This window comes from Euprymna scolopes, chromosome 41, assembly GCF_053919585.1.
Source record: "Euprymna scolopes isolate OS-2025 chromosome 41, ASM5391958v1, whole genome shotgun sequence".
Lineage (NCBI taxonomy): Eukaryota > Metazoa > Mollusca > Cephalopoda > Sepiida > Sepiolidae > Euprymna > Euprymna scolopes.
The window spans coordinates 61,826,463-61,853,973 of NC_136522.1; the positions used below are offsets into that span (position 1 = coordinate 61,826,463).

At 34.9% G+C, this 27,511-nt stretch overlaps 1 protein-coding gene across 3 annotated transcripts in view; it reads left to right on the plus strand.

Moving 5' to 3' along the window:
- Positions 1-27,511, plus strand: part of LOC145266538 (C-type lectin domain family 9 member A-like) — an 81,002-nt gene that overhangs the window by 37,742 nt on the left and 15,749 nt on the right. The window contains exons 1-2 of one of the 3 annotated variants that reach the window (XM_080122309.1): positions 1,898-2,160; positions 25,483-25,689. In XM_080122309.1, the coding sequence (XP_079978435.1) occupies positions 2,034-2,160; positions 25,483-25,689 (334 nt within the window). In that variant the 5' untranslated portion in view covers positions 1,898-2,033. Of the gene's footprint in view, positions 1-1,897; positions 2,161-14,802; positions 14,984-25,482; positions 25,690-27,511 lie in introns of those variants that run through there. The other 2 variants (XM_080122310.1, XM_080122311.1) reach the window with 2 other exon arrangements.

The window sequence follows — 27,511 nt, forward strand, 5'->3', positions numbered from 1 at the left end:
TATCAAATCACGCATATATTAAATTATATATATATCGAATTACATATACTGCGGCATCTTCTATATGTTCTTTTTTTTTTGTAAGGCACTACTTCTCTTCAAACAGTAAGAAAATTTGAAATTACACATCTGTGAAATTACGCATTTGTCAAATTATATATATATATGTATATATATATATATATATATCAAATTGCATATACCTTGTGTTTACATAAGGTTTAATAATATATATAATAATTTTGAATAATATTTTCTGAATGAGGAAATATTTCTGCAATGTATGTATTCTTAACTGTTTGTAATTTTTCACATCTATTCGGAAATCTTTTGAAATATCAATTTCGATCATTTCTAAATCATGTTCTGGTTTAATGAAATTCACTAGCAAAAAAAAAAATTGTTTCTTAGAAAATGCAAAAATGCATCATCTTCTAAATGTTCTTGCAGGAACTTTTTATACAGAATTTTTCTTCAGGAGAAAAATATTAAATTACATATATATATATATATATATATATATATATATATATATATAATTTGATATATATGTAATTTAAACTTTTCTCCTGAAGATATATATATATATATATATATATATATATATATATAAATTTACATGTAACTTGTGTTCACATAATAATTGATTCACATATTTCAAAAATAATTTTTATTCTTTGCGTAATTTTTAATATTGTGCTGAATTCTTGCATCACACAGGTTATATGAAAAGTTGTGGAAGTCTTGAACTTCTTTAACTTATATGTTTATTTTCAAAGTAAATTCTGTAAAAAATCAATCAACATGATATCCATATATATATATCTAATCTCTAGCTAGGGATGGATGCTAGCTTAGCCACACTGATGAGCTGTAATACAGCGAAACTGTATTGCATGTGGATGACTATATTTGGATAGAGCACTGTCATAAAATGATTTCACCTGCTGCTTAATTAGCGTTAATGCGAAACTCTGTTTGTTTGTAAATAAACAAGCAGGTCAAGCATTGTAAAAGCAAGGGCGAGTGTCTACTTAAATGGGCATTTGATGAGGTTGTCTATGGGCACTGATCCCATTGGCTGAAAGTTAGAACTGTTGACTATCAACTGGATGGTTGTTGGTTCAATTCTTGGCTAGGGATAGTTGCTAGTCTAGCTGCACTGATGAGCAAAACAATACTGTGTGTGGATGTCTATATATATAGGTGTGTGTTTGTGTGTGTGTATGTGTGCTTTTGATATAATATTTCAATTATGAATTTGCTAATTGATGTTTCTATAACAGTTTGTACCTGTAAATAAAAGAAAAAACAAATATTAAGTTCAATAATAAAATTATGTTTCTATACAAAAAACATTAATACGGGACGTTGCATCAAACTTCGACACTTGACAAAAAGAAAACTAAATAAGTAATAAACACAAAAGTTGTTTATGCAGGGCTTTAGCTGGATGGGGAGTTGGGCAGCAGGATGTTTGTATATGCACGACTGTATGGGCAAGCTGGATGAGGAGTTGGGCAGCGGGATGTTTGTATATGCACGACTGTACGGGCAAGTTGGATGAGGAGTTGGGCAGCAGGATGTTTGTTCACACAGGGCTCTACGGAGAAGCTGGATGGGGAGTTGGGCAGTATCATAAGAGGACATTTTTCCTCTTTAAAAAGTGAAGAAATTACCATTTCTTACATAAATAATAATATAAAATGTAATATAAATATAAAATATAAATATATATGAATATAAATAATATAAAATTAATATTATAATATATCATAATATTAAATATATTATATAATATATAATATAAAACTTTTACTATTAAAATACATTACATTACAATTAGAAAATAAAAAGATTCTTTCAGGAGAGATCTAAAAATAGAACAGAAAAGTGTTCTTTTTTTGAGGGCTTCAGAAGTTTTCAAAATTTTGGTGTTCCATTTTGGAAATTCCAGAAGCTTCCAATCACATAACTATAAATAGACACTAATAGCGTCATGACTTCAGTAATTAAATCAGCTCTGAGGAGGAATGCTAAGATGGGGAAACCTTTCAACTATTTATGACTTCGGCCAATTTCTTGGGTTAAAATCCAGTTGTAAGGAATTTCCTGAAACAAGCCCACTGCAAAACCCCTTCACAAAGAACCGGACTCTTGGTAAATATTAATATTCTGATCAAAGTAAAATATTATACTTTCTCACACTCAGTTGGTATACTAGAAAAAAAAGCTAGTTTAACAAAAAAAAGCTAGTTTAACAAAAAAAGCTAGTTTAACAAAAAAAGCTAGTTTAACAAAAAAAAGCTAGTTTAACAACAAAAAAAGCTAGTTTAACAAAAAAAAGCTAGTTTAACAAAAAAAAGCTAGTTTAACAAAAAAAAGCTAGTTTAACAAAAAAACAAAAACAAACAAAAAAAACAGATTTTCTTCCCTTACATCCTTTTTCGTGTAAATATTTGGTTTCATCGTTTTTCTGTTCAATAAATTCATTTTTTTTCTGTTAAACTCCTTTCAGTTTCTTTTTCAATATGTTGTGTCTTCATCTAGACATTTTCTTGCACATAACAGGCAGTAGGATGTTTGTTCACACAGGGCTCTACGGACAAGCTGAATGGGGAGTTAGGCAGCAGGATGTTTGTATATGCACAGCTTTATGAACAAGCTGGATGGGGAGTTGTGCAGCAGGATGTTTGCATATGCGCAGCTCTACGGACGGTGCTGGATAGGGAATTGGCCAGCAGAATGTTTGCATATGCGCAGCTCTACGGACAAGCTGGATAAGGGAGTTGGGCAGCAGGATGTTTCCACGTGCACAGCTCTTTGGACAAGCTGAATGGGGAGTTGGGCAGCAGGATGTTTTTATATGAACAACTTTACGGACAAGCTGGATGGGGAGTTGGGCAGCAGGATGGTTGCATATGCATGGCTCTACAAACAAACTGGATGGGGAGTTGGGCAACAAGATGTTTGTATATGCATGGCTCTACAGACAAGCTGGATGGGGAATTGGGTAGCAAGATGTTTGTTCACACAGGGCTCTACAGAGAAATTTATCTTTAGTTGACCTTTGACAACTAAAGATTTTCATTTACTAACCAAATAGAAAAATTACTATTCAAACCCACATGATTTTTGGAATATGGCATCTTCGTTCTGTGATGAGTACGTACATCATAAAGATTTTTCTGTATTTTTTTTAATAAGTGTAATTTTAAATATGCACCGAATTTTATGTTGAGATTTGAAGGTATATGTATTCAAAGTTCTTTGGATGTTTTTTTAAACAGGTTTCGTTAAAAAAAAAGAGTATATGGTTCTATTAAATTTTTATTGTTTAAATAATTTGTATTTGCTCATTTAAAAAAAAAGAAAAAGAAAAAAAAGGTTTATTTACTGTAACCAGATATGGCTGTGAAATTCTACCTCATCCACCCTACTCTCCTGACTTTGCATCCTTTGACTGTCACTTCTTCTTCCTAGCCATGAAGTTGTTTTTGAAAGGAAGGTTTTTCCCTAATGATGGAGTCTTATTCTTTTGTCTTTTTTTTAATTTGATTTTGTTTAAAACAAAATCTTTCATTGCTGGTAGTAATAATAAAATAATATTGTTTTATTGTGTTTGTCAATATCCAGAAAACTATCTCTCTGCTCCAAATTTGAATGCGATATTCGTTTTCAGCAGATCCGAAAACCCCTTAAATCGTCAAATTATTCACAAAACTACTTCTCTGACCCAAATTTGAATGTGATATTCGTTTTCAGAATACCCGAAAACCTATAAAATTCGCCACTTTAAAAGGTGAGTGTGGAGTTGCAGCTAAATTTATCCAGCAAAGTCTGTACGTACGTGTCATAGAACGAAAATATCATATTCCAAAAATTACGTAAATATCGATCAATTTCTTTTTTTTTGAGGGGGTGCTCGTTAAGACACAGTAGACAAATCGATTTCCTTAATTGTCATATCGAAAGTAGTAGTATAACCAAAGATTACGAAAATTCATTGAGTAGAAAATTACTTGGTACTTTACGCAGGCCCACCCCACGTTCCCTGTGAAGTAAGTACTACTTCACAGGGAACGTGGACGTGGACCTGCGTAAACATTTCTTTTTAATGACTGCTCCCTGAAATGCGCAAAAGGGTTTCTTTCACTTTCTTCGTGTATTTCATACACTTTTTTAATCGAGCGTGTATTTATTTTTTGAATTTTAAAAAATTTCTTTGAGTAAATTTGATTCATACTTTTATTTCATGCTTGTTTTTATTTTATTTATGTCATTTTATTTTCTCCACTAAATATTTTTTATTTTTGTTGCATTTATTTTTTTCATACATAAATTATGCTTTTGGCTATTTTTTTTTGGGGGGGGGGGCTCAAATAGTACTTTTAAAAAAGTTTTCGTGATGAAATAAACCAATGAAAACCTTTTGTGCATGCGCTTTCAGGGAGCAGTCATTAAAAAAAAAAAAAAATGTTTACACAGGGTCCACGTTCCCCGAGAAGTCAAAAGCTCCCTCACCATGTTAAGAATGAGTTCCTAACGTTATTATTTCAGCACGGTCCGTATTTTGCATATGTACCTTAACTTTTTATTTTAAAAACATAATTTACACACAAAAACACACGGGATATTTCATGCTATAATCATATTTTTAAGCGTTTATTCCATCTTCTATTTTGGTTCTTTTCTACAATAGAGGCTCCTCCAAAAATCACTCCTTATTTTTTTTCTCTGGTCTATTAACAAACAAAGCACCAAAATACTCCACTAGATCGAATCTACATTTTCTTGGGGCATTTTTATTTGAATTTCAAAGAAATCTAGCGAATGCAACAAAATACTTACGTTTCCTGGCTTTCTTTCCGTTTTCCTTCGAGTAACACAGAAATGAAGATTTCAAGGATTTGAAGGGGAAAAAGTTAACTTTTCACATTGAATATGTTTTGATAAAAAATAAAGCTCGTTTTTTTTGGTTTGTTTTTGAAGGGAGATAACTCTGAACTCATAAGCGGACAGAATCAACTCGGACAAAATTCAACCGGACAAAAACCTATCACAATGAAAATTCATTAAAAAATAATATATATTGTGGTTTAAAATGTAATTAAAAAAAATGATTACGTGGTGAAAGGAATAAAGTCACTTACAAAAACAGGTCTCTGTCTGTCTGTCTGTCTGTCGGTCTGTCTGTCTGTCTGTCTCTCTCTCTCTCTCTCTCTCTCTCTCTCTCTCTCTCTCTCTCTCTCTCTCTCTCTCTCTCTCTCTTGTTGGATGGCGGAATAAGGGAGGGAAGGAGAAAGAAAAAATCTTTGTTTGAAGAAGGCTCGGTTATATACATGTGGCATTGATTTGCATAAGGTGACAGAAACTGTTATGAAAAGGACGAGTTGAAAGCACAACGGCAGTTTTTGTTTTAACAGCGGAGAGAGAGAGAAAACGGACATTGAAAAATTTCAGTTAAATTTAGTCGTGGGAAAGCAGGAGTTTGAATAAATACTTTTTCTACGGTTAATTTTCCTTTTTTCTTCCATTTCATATGGATACATTTTTTATTGAATGTTGTTTTTTTTTCTGGACATATTATTTAGTAGAGGAAAACTTGCAAAGGGGAGACGCTCTACCTTACCGAATATTTATAATACCAATGTATTGAATTACACACACACACACACACACATATATATATATATATATATATATATATATATATATATATATATATATATATATATATATATATACACATTATGGGTGTACCGATTAATTGGCAGGTAATCGATAATCGGCCAATTTGCCAGTTAATTACTTTTCTCTTTCCTATTAAATTTAAATCATTTCATCACTGCCAAGTGACTTATTAGAGAGCTTTGACACATTAACATAGTAACTGTCAATTTAACTTAACATTTAATTAAGTGTCTCGCCACTATTATGGCTTTTTGTCTTTATTAAATAAAAATACAAAGTACAATTTCTAATTCTTAAATGAATATAATTAAACAATTAGATAAGAAAAAGAAATTAAAAACCAACTACAAAGTACAAATTGTAATTCTTTAAGTGAATAACTATTAGTTGAAGTTCTGCACCTGCTGCTGCTGTACTTCCTCTTCTATTCTTACTGCCTGCTTCCTCTGCTCTCATAGTCTCCTCAGTATTTAAGTTGTAATGTAGAAATATTAGACTTTCTCTATTCTTATGAAGCAGCGATTGAAGAAGCATATCCTGCCGATTCTGCTTTATTATATTCAGTAGAAAGTAGAAGATGTAGAATCCAATTCTTAGTGTTTCCCATGTCATTCTTCTGAAATTTAAATGTGAATCGTGGATCTAGGAACGTAAATACACAAGTTTTTTTTATCATTTAGATAGGATGAAAATCTTGTTTCCATTGATTCATTGAATTGTTCAACAATGGTAAAGATTCCATTAAAGTCAGAAATATCAGAATTGATTGGACAGCTTCTGAAAGAAATAACCTCAAAGCTAAAATTGTAAGTAATATCATCGATATGGTTGAAGTTCTGTGCCTTGCTTCTCTGGTGATTTTTTTTTTTTTTTTCAAATGGATTCAGTAATTGGACATTGTTTTTAACAAATCCCCAATAGTAAGTTATTAAGGTAAGACTTTTATAGCGTGGCAAATTCTCGTATGAAAAAAAATGAATGAATTTCTTATTGAAAAATTCCAGTTTGTGCAAATCATTTTGCTTCACATATATGCCAGGAAAAAGTACTTTCTAATTAATGTTTACCAGATAAAAAAATATTCTGCTATTCTGAAAAAAAATATTCTGTTATTCTGAAAAAAATATTCTGTTATTCTGAAAGAAATATTCTGCTATTCTGAAAAAAATATTCTGCTATTCTAAAAAGAAAAATATTCTGTTATTCCAAAAAAAAATATTCTGTTATTCTGAAAAAAATATTCTGCTATTCTGAAAAAAATATTCTGCTATTCTGAAAAAAATATTGTTATTTTGAAAAAAATATTCCGCTATTCTGAAAAACAACCAAGTTTGTTTATTTATTTTAAAACTTATAAAGATTAATCAGGAAGGACTTTTTCTGGGCATTCAACGTAAAGCAGAATGGTCTGCACAAACCAGAAATAAATCATTTGCAAACAATCACAACATTAACTTGGACAAATCCAATACAAAAATATAATAAAAATGTTAAAACAATAAAAAACAATACTTATTCAGAGAACTTTTTGGAAACCCATTTCTTAACATGTGGAGGAGAGAGTGTTTTTCTAACTGGTCTGTACTTTCACCTAACAATTTAATAAACAATACAAAACAAGTGATTTGTGCCATAAGCATTAAAGGACAACTGAATTTTTTTTTCTCTATATGTGTTTGATTGGGGAAGGGGTTGAGGGAACCACCTCAAGTGGACGAATGTGATCAGTGCCAAGCAAAGTATTCAACAGAATCACAAAGAAATACCAAAAATTGTATAAAGAACTCTGTCGTTGATAACATGCAGCTTTTTAATTTTGTTAAAATTAAATTGATGTTGAACATGTTCGTTTACTTAATTACATCGCCATGATAAACAAAATGAAAAATACTACATAAAATTATTACATTTTCATGAGGATACTTTTTAAGAAGTACATGGTGTAAAGAGCAACTAACCAACCAACCACTAGTAAGCAAAGGGTTGAACTTAAGGTGGGTGGGTGGAGTGGGTGAGAAGGCGTGATAATGGCTGCTTCCTCATCTAAGTGAAACACTTTCCATATCCTGTAATCGTTCCCGTGACAATATATTTACATTCATTTACCCACAATATCCTTTAGTAAAGCACTTTAAATAAATGTTTCTCATTGGAAGAATGTAATAATTTTTTTATTTTTTTTTTTCATTTATTAATCATGTTTCTCGAGCTGGAGAGACGACATTAAATATGGATGGGTTATAGATTCAAGTAAAGACATGCCAGATTTTATTTATTTTTTTTTTTTTACTCTAATTCACCGCAAACATGGCACAGTGCCACGTGTACAGGGACATTATGTAGGGAGTTGAGCAGCAAGATGTCTGTTCACATCATACTTGAACTTCTGCATGTCAGTACAGTCAGGGAAGCAGGGACCCGGGTTTTTTAGTTTAGGCTTCTTTATTCTTTGGGGAACATAGGGCCGCAACAACGCTCCTCCAACGGACTCGGTTTTGGCTGCTTCTCTTGTTCGGCCCATATCATTCCGCCAGCCCTGGTCTCAGCTTCAATGCTTCATTTTGGCTTCCCAGAGGCTTTCACCCGCTCGTGTCATGAGCTCTACTAGAGAGGACCCTTCCCGGATCCAGAAGTCCACAGATGATGTTGTTGCGGTTTCTGTAACTTTCTTTTTTGTTTTATAGAATTAGGTTGTTGGCCCTATTTTAACTCCCAACATGGAGGACTAGTGAGTGCTCTTAGCCTGATCTCTACCCTTCAACCTGTCTGGCTTGGGTGACCCCACCAAGGGACGAATCTCCTGCCAGCATAGCTAATCGGGTCCTAGAGACACACAAGCACCCTAACCACGCCCAGGGATCACTCGCTAGGGAACAGGGACCCGGGAGAGAATTCCAAAGTCTAGCAGGCCGAGAAAAGAAACTGTTAGATTAAAAGGCTTTTCGGCATCTAGCGATAGTTAGAGTGTAGGGATGGGATTTTGTTGCTTGTTGGGTTAGTCCGAGGTATTTATGCCGAAGAGGTACAAGTGCTTCGAATTTGTCCGAGTACATTTCATTAAAATACTTTTAAAACAAGGGGAGGTATGCAACATTTTGGCGAATGGACAGAGGTTAGAGTTCAGTTGAGAGTGCGGTACCTATTAGGTTGGAGAGAGAGGATCCTTTCACGAATTGCATGCCTTTGGAATTTCCTCCTTGTCTGTTTCCCTGGCCGTACTAATGTTTCAGAAATTTTAATGAAATATGAAGAAACAAGACTTTTTGTTTGCTAAAAAGAGGTAAAAATTATAACCCATTGACTTAAAATGAGTGCTTTATAAAAAATTGATTCTTTAATATTAGTAAATTTGTGTTATTTTTGTATTAGCTACTAATCCCTATTAATACTTATGAATTCCAAACTGTGCATCAAACGGATGTCATAATACTTAAACACCTCATCATAACAAAGGTTCATACAAAATTTCAGCCAGATCGATCCAAGAGTTTCCGAGAAAGCTTCAAGAATAAACGTAGTATTGCAGTGACTAATTCCTATTGATCCCCAATTGTGCATCGAACTGATACCATAATACTTACTTCGCTGCAACTCATCACGATGAAGATCTATACATAATTTCAGTCAGATCAATCCAGTAGTTTCTGAGGAAACATGGAATGGACAGACAGACAGACAGACTAAGATAAGATAAATATAATGTACATCTTTTGAGCCCAAGTCCTTCCCTTTAAAACTCTGGCCTATGATAGTAGTCCTTAAGCTTCAGTAGTAATGCTACCTTTTTTAAGGTTGGTAAATTTAAAAAGAAAAAATAGTAAATGAAAAAGCAAAAACAGCAGGGAAAAAAATGGAAGAAAATTACAAAGACCAAATTGAAGATCTCTGTCACGCTTTGAGGGTTCTTTGTAAAGTGCAGTAACATATCATTTATATATTAATACGATAGGGTGTGTGTTCTTTTGTGTGTCATGCTTTCTGGCAAATTTGATTGGTTAAGATTTAATTCTGAAATAAGCATTTAATTTCGAAATACGCATTTACAAACGCTCCAGGTGGCATTCGATTAGCGTATTCTCACCGCTATATTTGTTTTTAATTTTATAAAAGTTAGGGTTTGATCTTTCAAAAGTTGTTAAGAAATAATTGATTTTAAGTTATTCCGTAGTAAAAAATGATAACATAAATCTCTCGGCTGGCGGGGACAAAAATTGAGCAGTTATTTGTTTTTTTTTCATTGTTTATTATTTTTTTACATTTGTTTATTAAGAGAGAGAGAGAGAGAGAGAGAGAGAGAGAGAGAGAGAGCGAGCGAGAGAGACGCTGATGTTTTCTTTAATTAAAATATTATTGCTACTACTACAACATTTTCATGTAAACAAAAGCCAAGATGCATATCTGTTATGAAACCCTGAACTTCATGAAAAGCCTTGACGTTACTAACCAAAAAAGTGACATGTTATTAGCGAAACAAAACTGGTTTTGTACATAAAATATTTTTATAAAAACATTAAATCTAAAAAAAAAAATATATATATTAAATGAGTTCCTTTTTCTAAATAAATTATTTTTATTACAACATTTTTTTAACTAAAGTAGTTTCATGAAAAACTGTTTTTGGTACATAAAATATTTTAATCTATATATTAATACGATAGCGTGTGTGTTATTTTCTGTGTCACATTTATTCATTTTTTTTTCCAAGTGTCTGTCGTTTAATTGTTATACCTTTCCATTTCTAATAAATAATTTTACCAAGAATTCTTCATAAGTTTTGGTTTCGGTTTCAATTATAGCTGAAGGAACTCAAGTTATATATACATATTTCTTTTTCTTCATAAGTTTTGGTTTCGGTTTCGATTCAAGCTGATGCACCCAAGTCATATGGATATATTTTTATTTTTGAAATCACAAGTTTATAATATATAAAAATTGATAGAATATTAACTTTTTAATAATTTATACGAAATCTGCAAGAATTAAGATATCATATTTAAGCATACTTTACAACCGGGCTTTGCTGGGTGTCTTTGCTAGCTTAGATAAATACTTTTGCAGTTTTAACAAAAAAGCTACAATAATATCAGAGCATCTCCATTTACACTAAACATCTACAGAATGCCATATTACATATGAATGAGTCCCCTGTGGAATTTCCACAGGTCCCACTAGTGAAGACTGATATTTCTAGTTTCAATCATTTTTTTTTTTTATATTATTATTGGCAACAATACTTCATGACTGTGTAGAGATATGGGTTACTCTCAGTTGAGAGTAAATTTCTAGCACGGTAGAGAGAGAAATCGCCTTCTTTGCAGCAGCCTTGGCAATGACCTCAGTGTATTTGATCCAATTCATGTTGCCTGTGAATGTTAAGCCGAGGAGTTTGAATGCCAAATAGAAAAATAGGCGATCACACATATTAACTGACTCAAGCCATTGCTTGTTGACTATGTCATGACACGTCTTAGGAAATAAAGTGTCAGCCAATTATGTTCCACAATTTTTTGATTCTCTCTCCTCTGATCATGAGCATGTGGTGCAATGGGGAAAAAGGTGGCTTGTTAATTTTAATGCATCTAAAAACAAGCTTCTCTTTTTCTATCATCAACGCGCTGATCCCCATCATGGCCCAATTGAATGAATGGCTCTCATCTTGGGAAAGCATCATACTTGAACACGATTCTGGATCAGATCTTCTGATTTGAAATGAAGCACATACATCAAATCCGTTGCCAAGGTTGATGGAAAAATGGTTGCACCATTCTACCGCTTCCGTAGATATCTAACTGCCGATGCAATTCTCTACCTGCATAAGAGCTAAGATGAAGTAATGTTGCCACGTCTGGGCAGAAGCTGCTTGGAGCATCCTATCCTGTCTTGACAGAGTTCAAAACTGACTTCGAAACCTAGTAGGTGATGCCCTTTACTCTTCCTTCCAACCTCTTTCCCACAGAAGAGACATTGCAAGCCTGTCTCTACTCTACCGTTATTTGCATGGCAAGTGCTCGTCTGAGTTCCAATCTATGCCCCTTCCCTTTGCCAAACTTTCACGAAAACCACTCGTCTAGCTGAAATTACTATCAATAATTGCCCCCACTCTTTATCTGTGCCTAAACATAAGTGTAGATTTCATGAACAAAGCTTCTTTTGTAGAATTTCCTGCCTGTGGAATTCTGTTTCGCTGGTCTGCTTTCCAGGTGACTACAATATTGTCGTCTTCAAGTCAAGCACAAACAAGTTCTTGTTCAACCGTTCTTGTTTTATCGTTATTTCCATGGCAGGTGCTCGTCTGAACTCCAATCTCTGGTCCCCCCTCGCCAATCTTTCACGAAAAACGCCCGTCTAGCTGAATCCACTGTGAAAAATTTCCCCCACTCTTTGTCTGTGCCTAAATCAAAACGTGGATTCCATGGGCTGGGCTTCTTTCTTAGAACTGCACGCCTGTGGAACTCTGTTCCGTCTGCCTGCTTCCCATCTGACTACAACTTAGATGTCTTCAAGTCCAACGTTAACAAATTCCTAATGAACCGCCCCCTTAAGTAAACACTTCATCAAATCTCCACACTAACGTACTGTACTTGCAATAACCCTTATCCCTGAGTGGCTTCCGGGCCTTGATAAGTGGTGACCACCGTGTAAAAAAAAAAAAACCCAAAAAACCTGTCCTCTTAAATAATCAAATGATACCAAATTTCCCCTACTAACTATTACTATTGTCCCAACGATTACCGTACACACATTAGCCCTTATCCTCAAGTGCCCCTTGATATGTGGTAACTCTTCTGTGTGTATATATGTATATATACATATATATTTTTTTTTTGCGCCATTATATATATATACACACACATATATATATTACGTGGTTCCCTTAGATTTTACTTGTGCGAATGGAAATTTAACTAACTTTCTTGTTTTCTGCATCTTTGGATTTTACCGTCATTGGAAATTTTACATTCCACCAGACTATCCATTCACGTGAAATCACTTTTTTATTCACCCTATTCCGTCTGCTTCACTTTTTGTTATCAAGTAAAATCTATTACTTACTTGTAGTTTCATTTAATACTTTTGCAAGCAAAATCCGATCCTGCATTTTGCTAAATCCTACCCTCTGATGAGAAGGAAAGTATTTCTTCGAAACTCCGCGGATTAAGGACTATCCATTTATTTAGTGTTTCCTTTTTAAAATTAAATATGTTTTTAACTCTTTTTAAAGTGTTTTTTAAGATGTTTTATTAACTACTTGTTCTTATATATATATATATATATATATATATATATATATATATAATGGTGCTAAAAAGAAAGTCCGCACTTGTCATTTTTTTTTAAATCGCAAATTTTAGCTAAATTGCATGTAACTGTTCAAAAAACCTATACCTCATTTGATCCGCCTTTTATTTTTCTATAATTTTATCTCTTCATATTTGGTTTTTAACTGAAATATCCTAGTGTTCACGGCAATTTAAAAAATTAACTTTAAATTGAAAAAGCAGAAAGAAACTCCACAGCAACAAATGAGCTAAACACCAGCTTAAAATATCCACCTTTTTAGGCAGCAAAGCATCTCTAATCGTAATTATTATTGTTCCAGATTATACGTAACATTTCGACTTTCTCTTAGCGATCGTCAGGAGCTTATTAATCTCCACCTTTCTGATTTATTAAATTGAGAAATCGGCCGCAGATTTAAATGTATGAGAAATCGGTACGAATGACTGTGCAAAAGCACTAAAACACCGGCAATACAATTATATTAATGCAACTTCGTCTATGTGTGAGTGTGAGTTAGTTCCTTAAAGACTCCGAAACGGCTGAACAGATTTTCTTTAAAATTTACAGAACTTGTAGTGTATAAGTCTCTGAGTGATCTTAGTTAAGTTTTGTCTCAGAATATCCCCAATAATTACTGATAATCGATAATCAAAACCGTTATTTTATTTTATCTATCATCAGTAAAACCATTTTTTCGCGTCATCGCTTAGCAACAATGATAGAGCAAAGGGCCATGAAAATTCTTTTTTTTTTTTTTGCATGACATGGTCTGTAGGTTCAAACTCCACACGTAAATTTCTTAATTTTTTTTATTAACTGCAAAGAATTTTATAAGACTTGAAAATTTACGTGTTTTGTTGTTGTTGGTTTTTTTTTTTTCTCTTGCATGGCGTGGTCTGTAGGTTTAAATCCCAAACGTAAATTTCTTAATGCTTTTTTTTTTTCGTTAACTGGAAAGAACTTTATATAAAATAATTTTATGATAGAAACAGTAGGTTCTCTATAGAGTGCAATGTAGAATAACATATATCTTGAACAAAGTTACTGCATGGAGGCATGTGAAGCTTCCTCCCGGGCGATTTCACGGATTTCGATGACAATAAAAATATAGGAGTGCGAAATATTCGTTGATCATCATTCAATCCCGGGCAAAGTTCGGGTCTCCCTGCTAGTATATATATATATATATATATATATATATATATATATATATATATATATATATAAATAAGGGGGTAGTCACCAACAATGTGTATTTTTTAACATTATTTTATTATTCTGTCTTGGGTTTTCATTGAGAATTATGCTTAGATCATTGTAATAATGTTTTTAAATCATTGAAATTGTTTTTAACGCGTTTCAGACGTTCTGTGAAGCGTCCTCGTCAGAAATTATTTTCAAATGTGTTGGAGATGTAAAAATAGCATTTTCGTAGTTCATTTGAAGTGTTTACAAGGGGGTGGAAACGTGTAAGTATCTCTTATATTATTATATATGTGTCTCTTATATATATATATATATATATATATATATATATATATATATAGAGAGAGAGAGAGAGAGAGAGAGAGAGAGAGAGAGAGAGAGAGAGAGGGGGGGGAGATAACGTACAGGCATACACATACACACACATATAAATATATATGTCTGCTCATACTGACTAATTTACTTAAGTATGTATATATGCCGATTGTTCTCAATATGTCGATATATCCTTTCTTCCCCGCCTTATATGACTTCCTCACAAAGCATATCTTGATTGTATTTTTTCTACTGTTCTTAATTCTTTGTTTAGACTTGTTCGTTACGTCATCAAATAATATTGACACCTAAGAGCGGAAGTATCTATAATTGTAAATGCTTTGTATAAGGTAAATACAAGCCAATTCAATTTTAAATGTAATTCATTCAAGCGTCTGCCGTATTGGAAGTCTTTGCCACCGAACAGCTATGGCGATTTTGTCAATCTCCATCCGGGCTCTTGTCATAGTCTTTCTGGTTTCACAAGGTAAGCCTTTCCATACTATTTTGGATTATTCGGACTACTGTTCTCATCTTTAGCGTTATTCACGCAACATTTCGGTCGATGTAACCTCCGACCTTCTTTAACCCTTGGGCTATGATGGTATTTTTACACACATTGCCTGGCCTTTTTGGTCAAGATCAAAGTGTAGGCGGATGGGATGGTCGATGGAGGTTGTCCGTTCTCAATGGCGTTGGGCGCCGGGACGGGAGATTCTGAATAACTCGGAATTCTCCCTGACTTGGCGACTGGTCCGAAATGCGCTGCCCCTCTTCGACGTACTTTTCCGGTATAAAGAACATACCAGCCGCTTCTGTCCGTGCTGTGACGAACGCGAGCCCGAAACAATCGAGCACGCGTTTTTTAGTTGCAGCCGGATACAGCCCCTATTAAGGTACGTCGAGGGGGTAACAGCTTGCATCGATGCCGAGTGTCTGCTCGATCTCGACGTAGGAACTTTTGTATACAACATGGAGCCGCCGTTCCCCAGGGAGGAAAGTTTGGTTTTCCTGGCGATCCTAGCAGTAGCGCGCATGACCATTTGGATCGCGCGCCTCAAGTTGGTCCACGAAGGGACATCTGTTCCTGATCGGGATCTGATCGTTTACTTTAAACATTTGCTTAAAGTAAAGATCAGATGCGATTGGAAGAGGTTGCCTAGAGTGGAATTTGACAAGAGGTGGGTGCACAGCACTAGTTTGTGCATCCGTCGAGGAGCCAAGTTTCAATACGTGTTCCCTCCTTAGGCATGGCATGGGCGGTGCTGGGTCCTACGGAACCCATCCCGCCTAGGTTAGCATTATAAGTTCAGTAAAGTAACTCTTGACTGGTGGTACAAATGAGATCCTGTTCCTGATTTTATTTTTTGGTATTAGAGAACCTCTGAGTCTGCCCAACCCCCCTGCTCCTCATCTTTATTTTCTGATGCCCCCGGTCATCCCCCTACTCAGAGGTCACCTTCCTACCCCCTCCATCCGTTGCTTTATTTTCTCCCACACCCATTAAGGCGACTTCCCCAAACCCCATTAGGGATGCTCTGCTTGTTTTCGGTTCCCCGGAAAACAGTGGGGGATCTAGCCACATAGAATAGTACAGGGGGGTCTTACTAACAACACATTAGTAGTTTTTTTCCTTATTTTTGAAATGAAAATTTTCATTGGTTTTTTTTTTTTCCCACTCCACGAACATTTTATGCCAATTAATTCAAGAACTCTTTCTAATGAAATCGAACTTTATTTTCTCACACATACACAAAAAAAAAAAAAAAAAAAAAAAATGCACACACAACATACAGAAATGAATATACAAATTGTACATAGTTAAATTTTACATTGAACGCTGGGGTTATTAGTTAGATTAGGATCCACAGAGTGATTGAGGTATTTTGGTAAATGTTGCCAGTCAAGAGTAAGACTTCAAAGTCTCATCTGTTACATAGTCAAAAAGACCCTGTACCCTCCCCCTCCCAATTTCTTGTAGGGCCTTGTGCCTAATTTTGTTGAATTGAATTTTTTGTACGTTTTTTATGTTCAATTTTTTCTTTCTCAATAAAATATATAAACAAGATCAAAGTGTAGTATCTGTTCCGGCAGATACTGCAAGCTATGACTAGCAAAGACCAGCTATGACTAGCAAAGACCAGATGTGGGGGCAACCCCACATGCCTGACCTTTAACCAGCTCCCATTTCCCACCTCTCGGGAGCTGGTCCCCTTTTCCCCTTCCCCCTCCCTTCACTCCTCACATTAAAAATCGGCCTTGTGCCTAATTTGCTCGGTGGGGGAGCAAATAAATACCATCTGTTCCGGCAGATGCTGCAAGCTATGACTAGCTATGACTAGCTATGACTAGCAAAGACCAGATGTGGGGGCAACCCCACATGCCTGACCATTAACCAGCTCCCATTTCCCACCTCTCGGGAGCTGGTCCCCTTTTTCCCTTCCCCCTCCCTTCACTCCTCACATTAAAAATCGGCCTTGTGCCCTAATTTGCTCGGTGGGGGAGCAAATAAATACCATCTGTTCTTCAGATGCTGCACTTCTATTTCTTGTTCTCTTTCGGTGGAGGAGAAATCCTTCACGACTGAGACAATTTTTATTTTTGTACCTTTTCTCCACGTTAAAAAACGACCCTGGTGTCTAACTCTGTCCCGTGAGGAGGCATAGTAAATAGGTACAATATATATATATATATATATATATATATATATATATATATATATATATATATATATATATATATATATAACCAGCAGTATTACCTAACCTTGCTCGGGGATTGCTTTGTTGCCTTTTTTATGCTTGTTTTGATCTGTATCTTTGGTAATTCCAATATTTTTTTTTTTTTTTTTTTTTTTTTTTTTTTGTAATCCTAAAATTATTTTAGTAAATTTCGGTTATATTGACACCTTACTGATCAACGTAGCTTCCACGCAGTGGATGCAGGATGCAACGTGCCTGCAACAATCCAATTTCTCTGTGTTGTCCTCTTAGCAGCTATTCTTCCAGCTAAAAACCAACTACTTTGGTGAGGTTTTTGGGGGCTATGATTTCTTGAACCGTATGCAAAAGAAACCACAGGATCAACATCGACTATCTATTCATTGTAAGAATTTATGTGGTTGTCGCTGTATAGTTCTACATTTAGTCAACTGTGTTGAAAAATTCCTTATCTTATGTTGCCGGACATACTACTTGTGCTTGGTTGTTGGGTCCTATGTTATATTAAACCGACATATAAGAAACATCTGAGTCACATTTTTACTAAATATGTGCGTAGACTGTTTCGCAATTTATTCAGGATCAGTTGCTTGTCAATTATAAGTTTAATTAAAGTACCATTGCATATATAAACTTAACAACATAAGAATTATCATAATATTTCTTATAGTACGATATATTAAAAAAAAGGGTGGTTAATTTCATGTGTAAAGCGGTCATTGATTCTCTCCCCTTTTATATTGTCCGCCATTAAACGTGTGTATGCTTGTTAAGAGTTAACAAAAGATCCGCATATTCAACCGTAACGAAACTATCGTTATTATTTCATAACTACTGTTAGGAGCCAGGTGTGTGTGTGTGGGGGGGGATACTTTTTAATTATCGGTTTGGCTCTTTTGTTTCCCCTTCTTCCACTCCCAGATATATCAATCTATATATCAATAAAAGTGAAATTGTTTGTGTGTTTGTCTGTGTACGTTTCCCTACAAAATTACTTTTCAGTCTACAGACTCGAGATTTGACATAAGGAGTATTGAGATTTGAAAAAATCTTTTTAATCGGTTTCCGGTCATAAATTTGGTTGTCAACAGGTCAAAGTTCAACGGTTTGACCTTTAAAAGCTCTACAAAACTCCTCTGCCAATTTTAAGTCTAAACCCTTGAAATTTTAGGTGTAGGTTCATTATACATGGATCTAACTTTATAATATGATTTGAGCCAAAGACAATAAATGTTAAGGGGTCAAAATTGGGGTCAAAGTTTTAAAAAAATTGACCTCTCAGCCAATTTTTGATCTAAACATTTTAAATTTTACATAAAATGTATTCAGACATAGGGCAAATTTTTTAATCAGTTTTTGGTCGAAAATTTGGCTGTCAAGGGGTCAAAGTCCTAAAGATTTGACATTTGTGGTCTCTAGCAAACTATTCAGCCAATTTTGGGTCTAAACATTTGAAATTTTACATGGGTATTCAGACATGCAGCAAGCTTTTTAATCAGGTTTTGGGCGAAAATTTGGCTGCCAAGAGGTCAAAGTTGAAAGAGTTGACTGCAGCCACTACCAAACTCCTCCACCAATTTTAGGTCTAAACACTTGAAATTTTAGATATAGGTTACCTGAACATGAGTCAAACGTTTTAATATATATATATATATATATATATATATATATATATATATATATATATATATGTATGCACATAAAGATATGAACAGTACATAGGGCCTGAGCAAAGCTGAGCTGAACTATTAGTTATTCAGAATTATAAGTATGATCATATCATCATCATCTTCTTTAACATCATCATCATCATCATCGACAGCAGCGGCAACATCATCCTCATAATGATGATCATCGCTGTCATCATTGTTATCATCATCATTAGCAACAGCATCATCATATTCATTGTTAGTGTCATCATCAATATAATTATCATCATTATCTTCATCGCAATCATCATCGTTATCGTAGTCAACATCATCGCTAACATCATCCTCTTCCTGCTCATCATTTTCATCATCGTTATCAGTAAAAGCTCAGCGGAAGTGTCCTTAATTCTGGAATACTTTCATGGAATGAATCAGGAAAAAGAGTTGAACAAATGATTAAGAATATATATATATGATGATTGCAATGTCTTGTCAGACGAGTGCCACTCCCTCAGACACTTAAAGTCCACGAGCCCAAAAATGACTTTTTTTTTAGTCCTATCGGCGAAGTCACACGCTCAAGCAGGCATGACACTGAAGACGGTCATTGAGATCAATTATTACATGCTTCCAGCATTTCAAACCTCCACGTATCACAACTTCTCCATCATCACAGGATCATTTTTGTAGACAAGTGTCTGAGGGAGTATCTATACACAGATGATGTTACAGAGGCTTAGCTTTGTACGACAGCTAAGTCTCTCTCTCGGTTCAAAATGTTGAGATCCAGCAACAAGCAACTGCAAGATAGCCAGCAACAATTTAAAGTGCAGACCAGCTTAATGCGGGTACTGGTCTCCCACTTTATGGTTTTTTAAATCAGAGATTTGCTTCTAGAAAGGTTGTTTCCACCACGGCTTACGGGAGCCCTCTCCACTCCAACACATATAAATACAAACAAATATACACGGTGCTAGTTGGCCGTTGACTCCGAAAAAGGGTTCATTCGCCCTTTGGAAGGTCTTGTTTTTAATCCTTCAGGTAGACTAGCTACTCTCCCCACCAAACAAGTCTGGTGGGGGAACCAGTTTAGTCGCCGGTGACCCGACCATGAGGCAGGTAATACTGGGTTACATGGTACCAGTAGTATATGACATGACCTGACGTATATATATATATATATATATATATATATATATATATATATATATATATATATATATATACAATTGGATGAAAGACAAAGGATACCCCTGTAGGGGCAGCTGCACATGTAATTATTTACTATAATAATTATTAAATACCTACAGATACTAGTGTTTCATCCTTTTGGGAATCATCAGTGCAGGGTGTCACAATTAACGCCAGTTGATAGATTCAAACCCATCAATCCATTCGACCACTGTTAAACATGAGAAATATTGTTGAAATTTAAACATTTATTAAAGTCCACCAGAATGACCTAATCATTATATGATGATATGCGTAGATATATATATATATATATATATATATATACAAGCAATAATTCCAGCATTGCCCAGAATACTATTCAACATATATATACTAGCAGTTCAGCTCCGTTTTGCTCAGGCCCTATGTACTGTTCATAACTTGCCCTATGTATACACTTTATGCAAGATTTCCGATGTGTAGACCCAAATTTGTCTAAGTAATTTCATAGAGACTGCGGAGGTCAATTTTTTTTAATATTGACCCCAATTTTGACCCCTTAACATTTATTATTTTGGTCTCAAAGCAAAATACAAAGGTTTACCCATGTCCAAGTTACCTACATCTAAAATTTCAAGTCTTTAGACACAAAATTGTCAAGCTTTCAACTTTGATCTCTTGTCAGCCAAATTTTCGCCCCCAAAACTGATTAAAATACTTGTCGCATGTCTGAGTACCTATTATGTATAAATTTCAAATGTTTAGACCCAAAATTGGCTGAGTAGTTTGTTAGACTCCGTAAAGGTAAAATCTTTTGAACTTTGACCCCTTGGCAGCTCAAATTTTCGACGCAAACCGATTAAAAAGCTTGTCCTATCTCTGAATACCCTTTATATAAAATTTCACATGTTTAGACATGAGATTTGTTAAGTAGTTTGGTAGAGACCGCAGAGGTTATATTTTTTTAACTGTGACTCTAATTTTGACTCCTTAACATTTACTTTTTAGGCGCAAATCAAATTAAAAAGTTAGATCCATGTCCAAGTAACCTACATCTAAAATTTCAAATGTTTAGACCCAAAACTGGCGGAGGAATTTGGTAGAGGTCTCAAAGGTCAAATCTTTTCAACTTTGATCCCTTGAAAGCCAAATTTCTGGCCCAAAACCGATTAAAAAGATTTTCCCAAATCTAAATACTCCTTATGTCAAATCTGGAGTCCCTAGACTGAAAATTGACAGAGTAATTTGGTAGGGAAATGTACATACAGACAGTTATTTGATAGGAAAATGTACACAGATACACACACAGACAGACATTTTCACTTTTATAGATATACTAGCAGTTCAGCCTGACTTTGGTTGGGCCCCGTGTACCGTTCATAATTTTATATGCATATGTATATATTAAAAAGTGTGCATATATATGGTAATGCCTTTCTATATAATAGGCTTCCTTAAATACCATAGAGAAAAGTTGGTAGGGACTTCAGAAGTCAAATTTTTTAAACTTTGATCCTAATTTTGACCTCTTAGCATTTTTTATTTTGGGCTGAAATCAAATTAAAATGTCTGACCCATATCCAAGTAACCTACATCTAAAATTTCAAATGTTTAGACCCAAAATTAGCGGAGGAGTTTGGTAGGGTTTGCAAAGGTCAGTTCTTTCAACTGTGACCTCTTGGCAGCCAACTTTTCGCCCAAAACCTGCTTAAAAAGCTTGCTGCATGTCTGAATACCCTTTATGTAAAATTTCAAATGTTTAGACTTAAAATTGGCTTAATAGTTTGCTAGGGACCGCAAAGGTCGAATCTTTAGAAATTTGACACCTTGGAAACCAAATTTTCAGCAAAATAAAACGATTAAAAAGCTTGCCTTATGTATGAATACACTTTATGTAAAATTTCAAATATTTAGACCAAAAATTGGCTGACTTATTTGTTAGAGACCGCAGAGATCAAATTTTTTAAAAATTTGAACCCTATTATGACCCCTTAACATTTACTGTTTTGGGTTCAAATCAAATTAAAAGTTAGATCCATGTCTAAGTAACCTATATTTAAAATTTCAAGTGTTTAGACCCAAAATTGGCGAAGGAGTTTAGTAGAATACTCAAAGGTCAAATCGTTGAACTTTGACCCATTAATAGCAAAATTTCTGGCCGAAACCCAATTAAAAAATTTTTCCCAAATCTCAACACCCCGTATCTCAAATTTCGAGTCTGTAGACCGAAAATTGACAGAGTTATTTGGTAGGGAAATGTACACAGACAGACAGGCAGACACACACATTTTCACTTACATATATATATATTAGAATAATGATGTGAATTAGATCACAAATTATTAAATTTTGTGATATAACATCGAATCTCTTCCTCAAATTTAAATTCTGAATCTTACTCCCGTTACCATAAACCTAATTTAAATTTATTTTATGTGCATAAACAATCGAATCATCCAATATCTGTAATTAATTTAATAATAATAATAATAATAATAAGGATCTCAAGTTTATCACCTGACAAAAAAGCCTTTGACTAATTTTCAACGTTTTACAACAATGCTTTAAGAAATTTAGAATATATGGATAATATAGACTACAACAAAAACAGACCCTATGGTTAAAATTAGTAATTACCTGTAATATGACCCTGAAGACATATAATAATATAATACACTCTATTCCAAGCAAAAATAAGCCAATCACAAAAGATGATAATACTAATAAAAATTCTAACCACAAACTTAATAAGAAAAATAGATGACTAAGGCAAAAGAAATCCATATGGTTCAATCCACCTTTTAGCTCGAACGTAAAAACAAACATACCTAAACAATTTTTCAAAATAGTAAAAAGCTCTTTTAAATACTCACATAAGTACAGTACAAAAAACTTTATAAAACCATCATACTCAAATATGCTGAATTTAGCACAAACAATCATATTTTCCAATACCATGAAAATAAAAAAGCTCAGACCCCTCCCCCAAATACAACGTGTATAAATAAATGTAACTGCCAAAATAAAGAGCCATCCTCTAAATAATGATTGTATACATAAGGACGTTGTATACTCTTGCAAAGTGACACAATTGCCCGTGCATGAAAGCCATCCAAATAGCATAATAACCAATGACTCCGACCAAAATATTCCAAATTTAGTAAAGCATACCTTAAATAACATAATTAATTCACAACAAACTTCCCAATATACATCTGACTCTTCTGAAAGTTATTCTATTCAAAGCCACCCTATTATAAATACCAATCCCGATAACCTAAATAGACACTTAAATAATGGAACAAAATTGAAATCTGATATAACTTACACATATATCGGCGTGACTTCTAATTTAATAAAACTGAGAATCTCAAAGCACTTACATTCGTTCAAAAACGAAAATAAACAGAATAAAAAAGGCACTTCTTTAACTACCTTAATTATTTAAAAAACCTAATACTTAATAAGATTCCTTATGCAATCAAATAGGGTATACTAAAAAAGCAAAATCATGCACACCAGGATCTAAATTTTGTAATCTTTGCATCTCCGAAGCAGTTAAAATAATCACTTTCCCTAAACCTATAATAAATACTAAAAACGAATTGGTCTCACAATGCAAACACAAGAGAAAATATAAATACAGCCAATTTGAAATAGCAGATAATTTTAACATTAGACAATAAAAAATAATACCCACTACATATATCATTTACTCAATATACTCAATCTTACCATATTCGGTTATATACAATCTGTTATATATATTAGGAAGTTATTCTATACAAGTCCTGGATTTGACGAGCTCTCAGTGGACAGCTGTTCTGTACAGGTTTCAGACTTTATAATTTTGAAGCCAAAGAGCAAAAGATTCTTCTTGTGTTGACACAAAGAAAACATATGCAAGGTTGTTAAAAAAAAAAGGTTTAATTTTTATGGAGCAATTTTGGTTTCTGATTGGTTGGTAGTAGAACGTGAATTAATTTGATTTGTCAGTTCCTAGCAGCAGTGTTTATAAATAGAATCTCCCAACTGTGAGGGATCATACCCCATTATTCGTGATGGGGAACGTTTCCTAGCGGCTTCGGCTGCAGGGAGACAGGTAGTTGTACTCGTCAAGAATCCTTTCTTGACACTCAGCCCGACAGGTGAGGGGCCGAGATTCGGTCCAGCACCTGTTGGACTGAGGTACACCGCTTGGGTACTACCTAGGAGATCTACCCTCCCAGGTCTTGCCACCGGGCTTTCCGGCAGGGCAAGTTAATTGTTTGTCACCTGAGGTGTCCCTACCAGGGAATGCAGATGGGGAGTGCCCAGACAATTTTTGATGAAGCAAGAGTGTCCCTCCTTTAGGGGAGCTTGCCTATTTCCACCTTTCAGCCTTGTGCCACATTTTAGTGTGGTGGACACCAAATAAATAACTACCCCCATTATTTGTAGTGGAGATGAGTCTCCTAGTGGCTTCAGTGGCTGGAAGACTGGGTAGAAAGTACTCGTCAAGGATCTGTTCTGGACACTCAGCCCGATAGGTGGGGGCTGGGAACCGGCCCAGTACCTTTCAGTCTCGGTCTCAGATACTGGTATTTCTCAAGATGTCTATCTATATGTTTATATTTTGTAACGTTTTTTTTTGGTAGTGAGTGGGGGAGGGGGTAATGAAAGCGCGAAATGGGGGGGGGGTTAAGCCAGTCCGACTAATGCATAAATTATGAAGCATCATCTCAAAGGATTCAAAATTAAAAAATAATTAAGACCATGTTAGTCTGGAACCCTGAATCATTTGGTTTCGGGGCACAATTTTCCAAAATTGACATTGTTCTCGATTTTCATAACAATGAAAATCACAAATCTTTTCTCTCAGCAAGGTATTTCGCTGTCGCCCGGACACGCCGATGATAATTAAAGAAATAAAAAAATTATATCTGCCCAGCTTTCTTCAGCACTTCGGGAGTCGTGGCCTCCCCCAGTGAGGAGCTTAACCGTACCCTGGGACGTTCAGGTCACACCATATGGAAGAACTGCCGAGCTGTTTTACCCGGTTTATCAGGTTAACAACACTAATGGAAACTTCTGGGACAATATCGCCATTTGTCTGATTGATTATTACAAGCGAGGTTCGATGTTTATTGACCTTATATTACTTGCTGCAAAGTCTACTCAGGCAAGTAATCAATTGTTTTATTAAATTAACGCGATTCTCTTTCTTTTCTTATTTTTTTTCCTTCCAATTTGGTGTCATCTGCTCGCTCGCGTCTTTTTTGGCAACTTGGTTTATCATTGAATGCGCTCACTTGGCATTTTCCGGACTGGTTTGCGTCATCCACCGGGTGTTGCTAAGTGATACTCACGGACAAACGGGATTTAAATTGCAGTGGTACCCAAATCATTTAGAGACTATATGTGAAAATAATTGTTTATGTCATAATTTTTTTTTTTTTTTTCAGATTCTTCGATGGCAACTTGGGAGAGAATTGGAAAAAAATGTGTCAAGATTTTCAAAACTCTGAAGTCTTTCCAGATGAGTGCAACGTCATGTCAAAACAACAACGCACAGTTATTTATTATCGAAAACCAAACGCAATTAGACTTTTTCACAAAGCTAATAAGTAAAGCCAATATCTACATAGGTCTGGAGAAGGATGGAAATGGAAGTGAGTAAAATTTTTGCAGCGTGCGTTTTTTTTTCTTCTTTTTTTTTTTTTTTATACAAACATCGCAGGGCGGACCTGAAGAATTTTGCCCCCCCCTCTATTTTTTATTTTCATCTTTTTTTTTCAATTTTTTCAGCGGATTATTATTAAGTGAACACTAGTCTACCAGATTATCAAAAAAAAAATATTTTTTTTAATTTAAAAAAGTCAATACTTAAATATTTGTAGGGGGGCTCAGTTTCTAATGCAACATGCTAGTAAATCGATCATCCATTTTAGAACATGTTGCGGTGCGCTTATGTCGTGGCTCGTATTTTACTATGCCAGTCAGGAATTAATTCTATTCATTTGTTTTCTTACTGAGAGCGGCACCTGTTGTAACAATGCTATCGCATGAATACAGCACATCTGCAGCCAAACACGATACATGGCTAGGGATTTTTATACATAGGCTCCTAAAATCAAGAAAGATCAGACCATTCCTGTAATGATCTGTCGTTTGAAGCACCCTCACTGGGGAATGCCGATGAGGCTGCCCAGGCACTTTTTGCAGGTCAGAGTGTCTCTCCTCGGCAGCGCTGACTTCTCAATCCCACTTTCCAATCCTAGTGTCACAGTTTTTGCAGTGGGGAGAACTAAACACTGATACACAGCTAGGGAGCAGAATTTACAGGAAAGCAAAAGCCCAAGTATTTTTCTCTTTATCGCATATGTGACACAGCAAAAAAAAAAACAAAAAAAACAAGTGGATAGAAACACAAGGACGACCACAATAAAAATGCGATGAAATAACGAAATAACAAACACTTTCCCAAATGATACAAAAATAGATTTATTTAAGATAAAAATAAGGAAGAGTTTAACGAAAGAAAAAGAAATGTATTCAAAGTTATGGAATCTGAAGTATATCTACGCGTATTGAAATGAGCGAAAGTCCTTTGGAGAGGGGGGGGGGTAATCAAAGTCTTTGCACTTACAGGTCTCTTTTGTTTTTCCCTTTTTTTCGTTTCTTTTGCTCGTGTGTTTCCGAACTCGTCAACGACGCAGTTAATCCAAGATATTTCCTTCGGTGGGGAAAAAGTTTGGATAGCAAATTCACGTGTTCTCTTTTCTTGCTTGCGCGTTATATATCTGTCTCTTTCGTAAGGGATAAAAGGTCACATTGTCTGCGTCAGTATATCCACATCTCCTTTGTATGATGGGGAAAAAGTCATCATCTCTTTTGTGAGAAAGTAAATTAATCGCATCCTCTAGCATGACTGGAGAAGGTCACGTCGTCCATGTGCCGTGTATCCGTATTTCCTTTTCGCATGAGGGGAAGAAGTCGACCTCCCTTCTCCCACCAGGAGAGAGACCTCTTAACAGGTCGGCAACCCAAACCAAATGGAGCGACTTCCGCTAGTGTCCAGTTAAAAAAGGGAAAGGGGAAGCGATAACTCTTCCGGTCTAAAAATAGACTTGACAAAAGCCCTAGCCAGTAAAGTCTCTGCAAGTTTTAAAGGGGGTTGGGTACATTAATAGACTCTTGCTCCATTCAAAGCAAAATACTGTATTAGTCTATCTTGGGGAATCACATTTTATTTTACCTCGGCGACAAAGTATAGAAACAAAAACAACAATATATCTCGTCAGTCTAAAATTAAATATTTAAATTTTGATTTAAATACTTACTCTAATTTAAAGATTAGGTCACAATATATATATATATATAGCAAAAATGGTAATCAGTAACCCCCCCACACACACACTACAACCTAATCTATTTTAAACTTTAAAACTTAACTATTGTCGGTCTCCGCTCCCTCCCCCTTATTATCTCTTC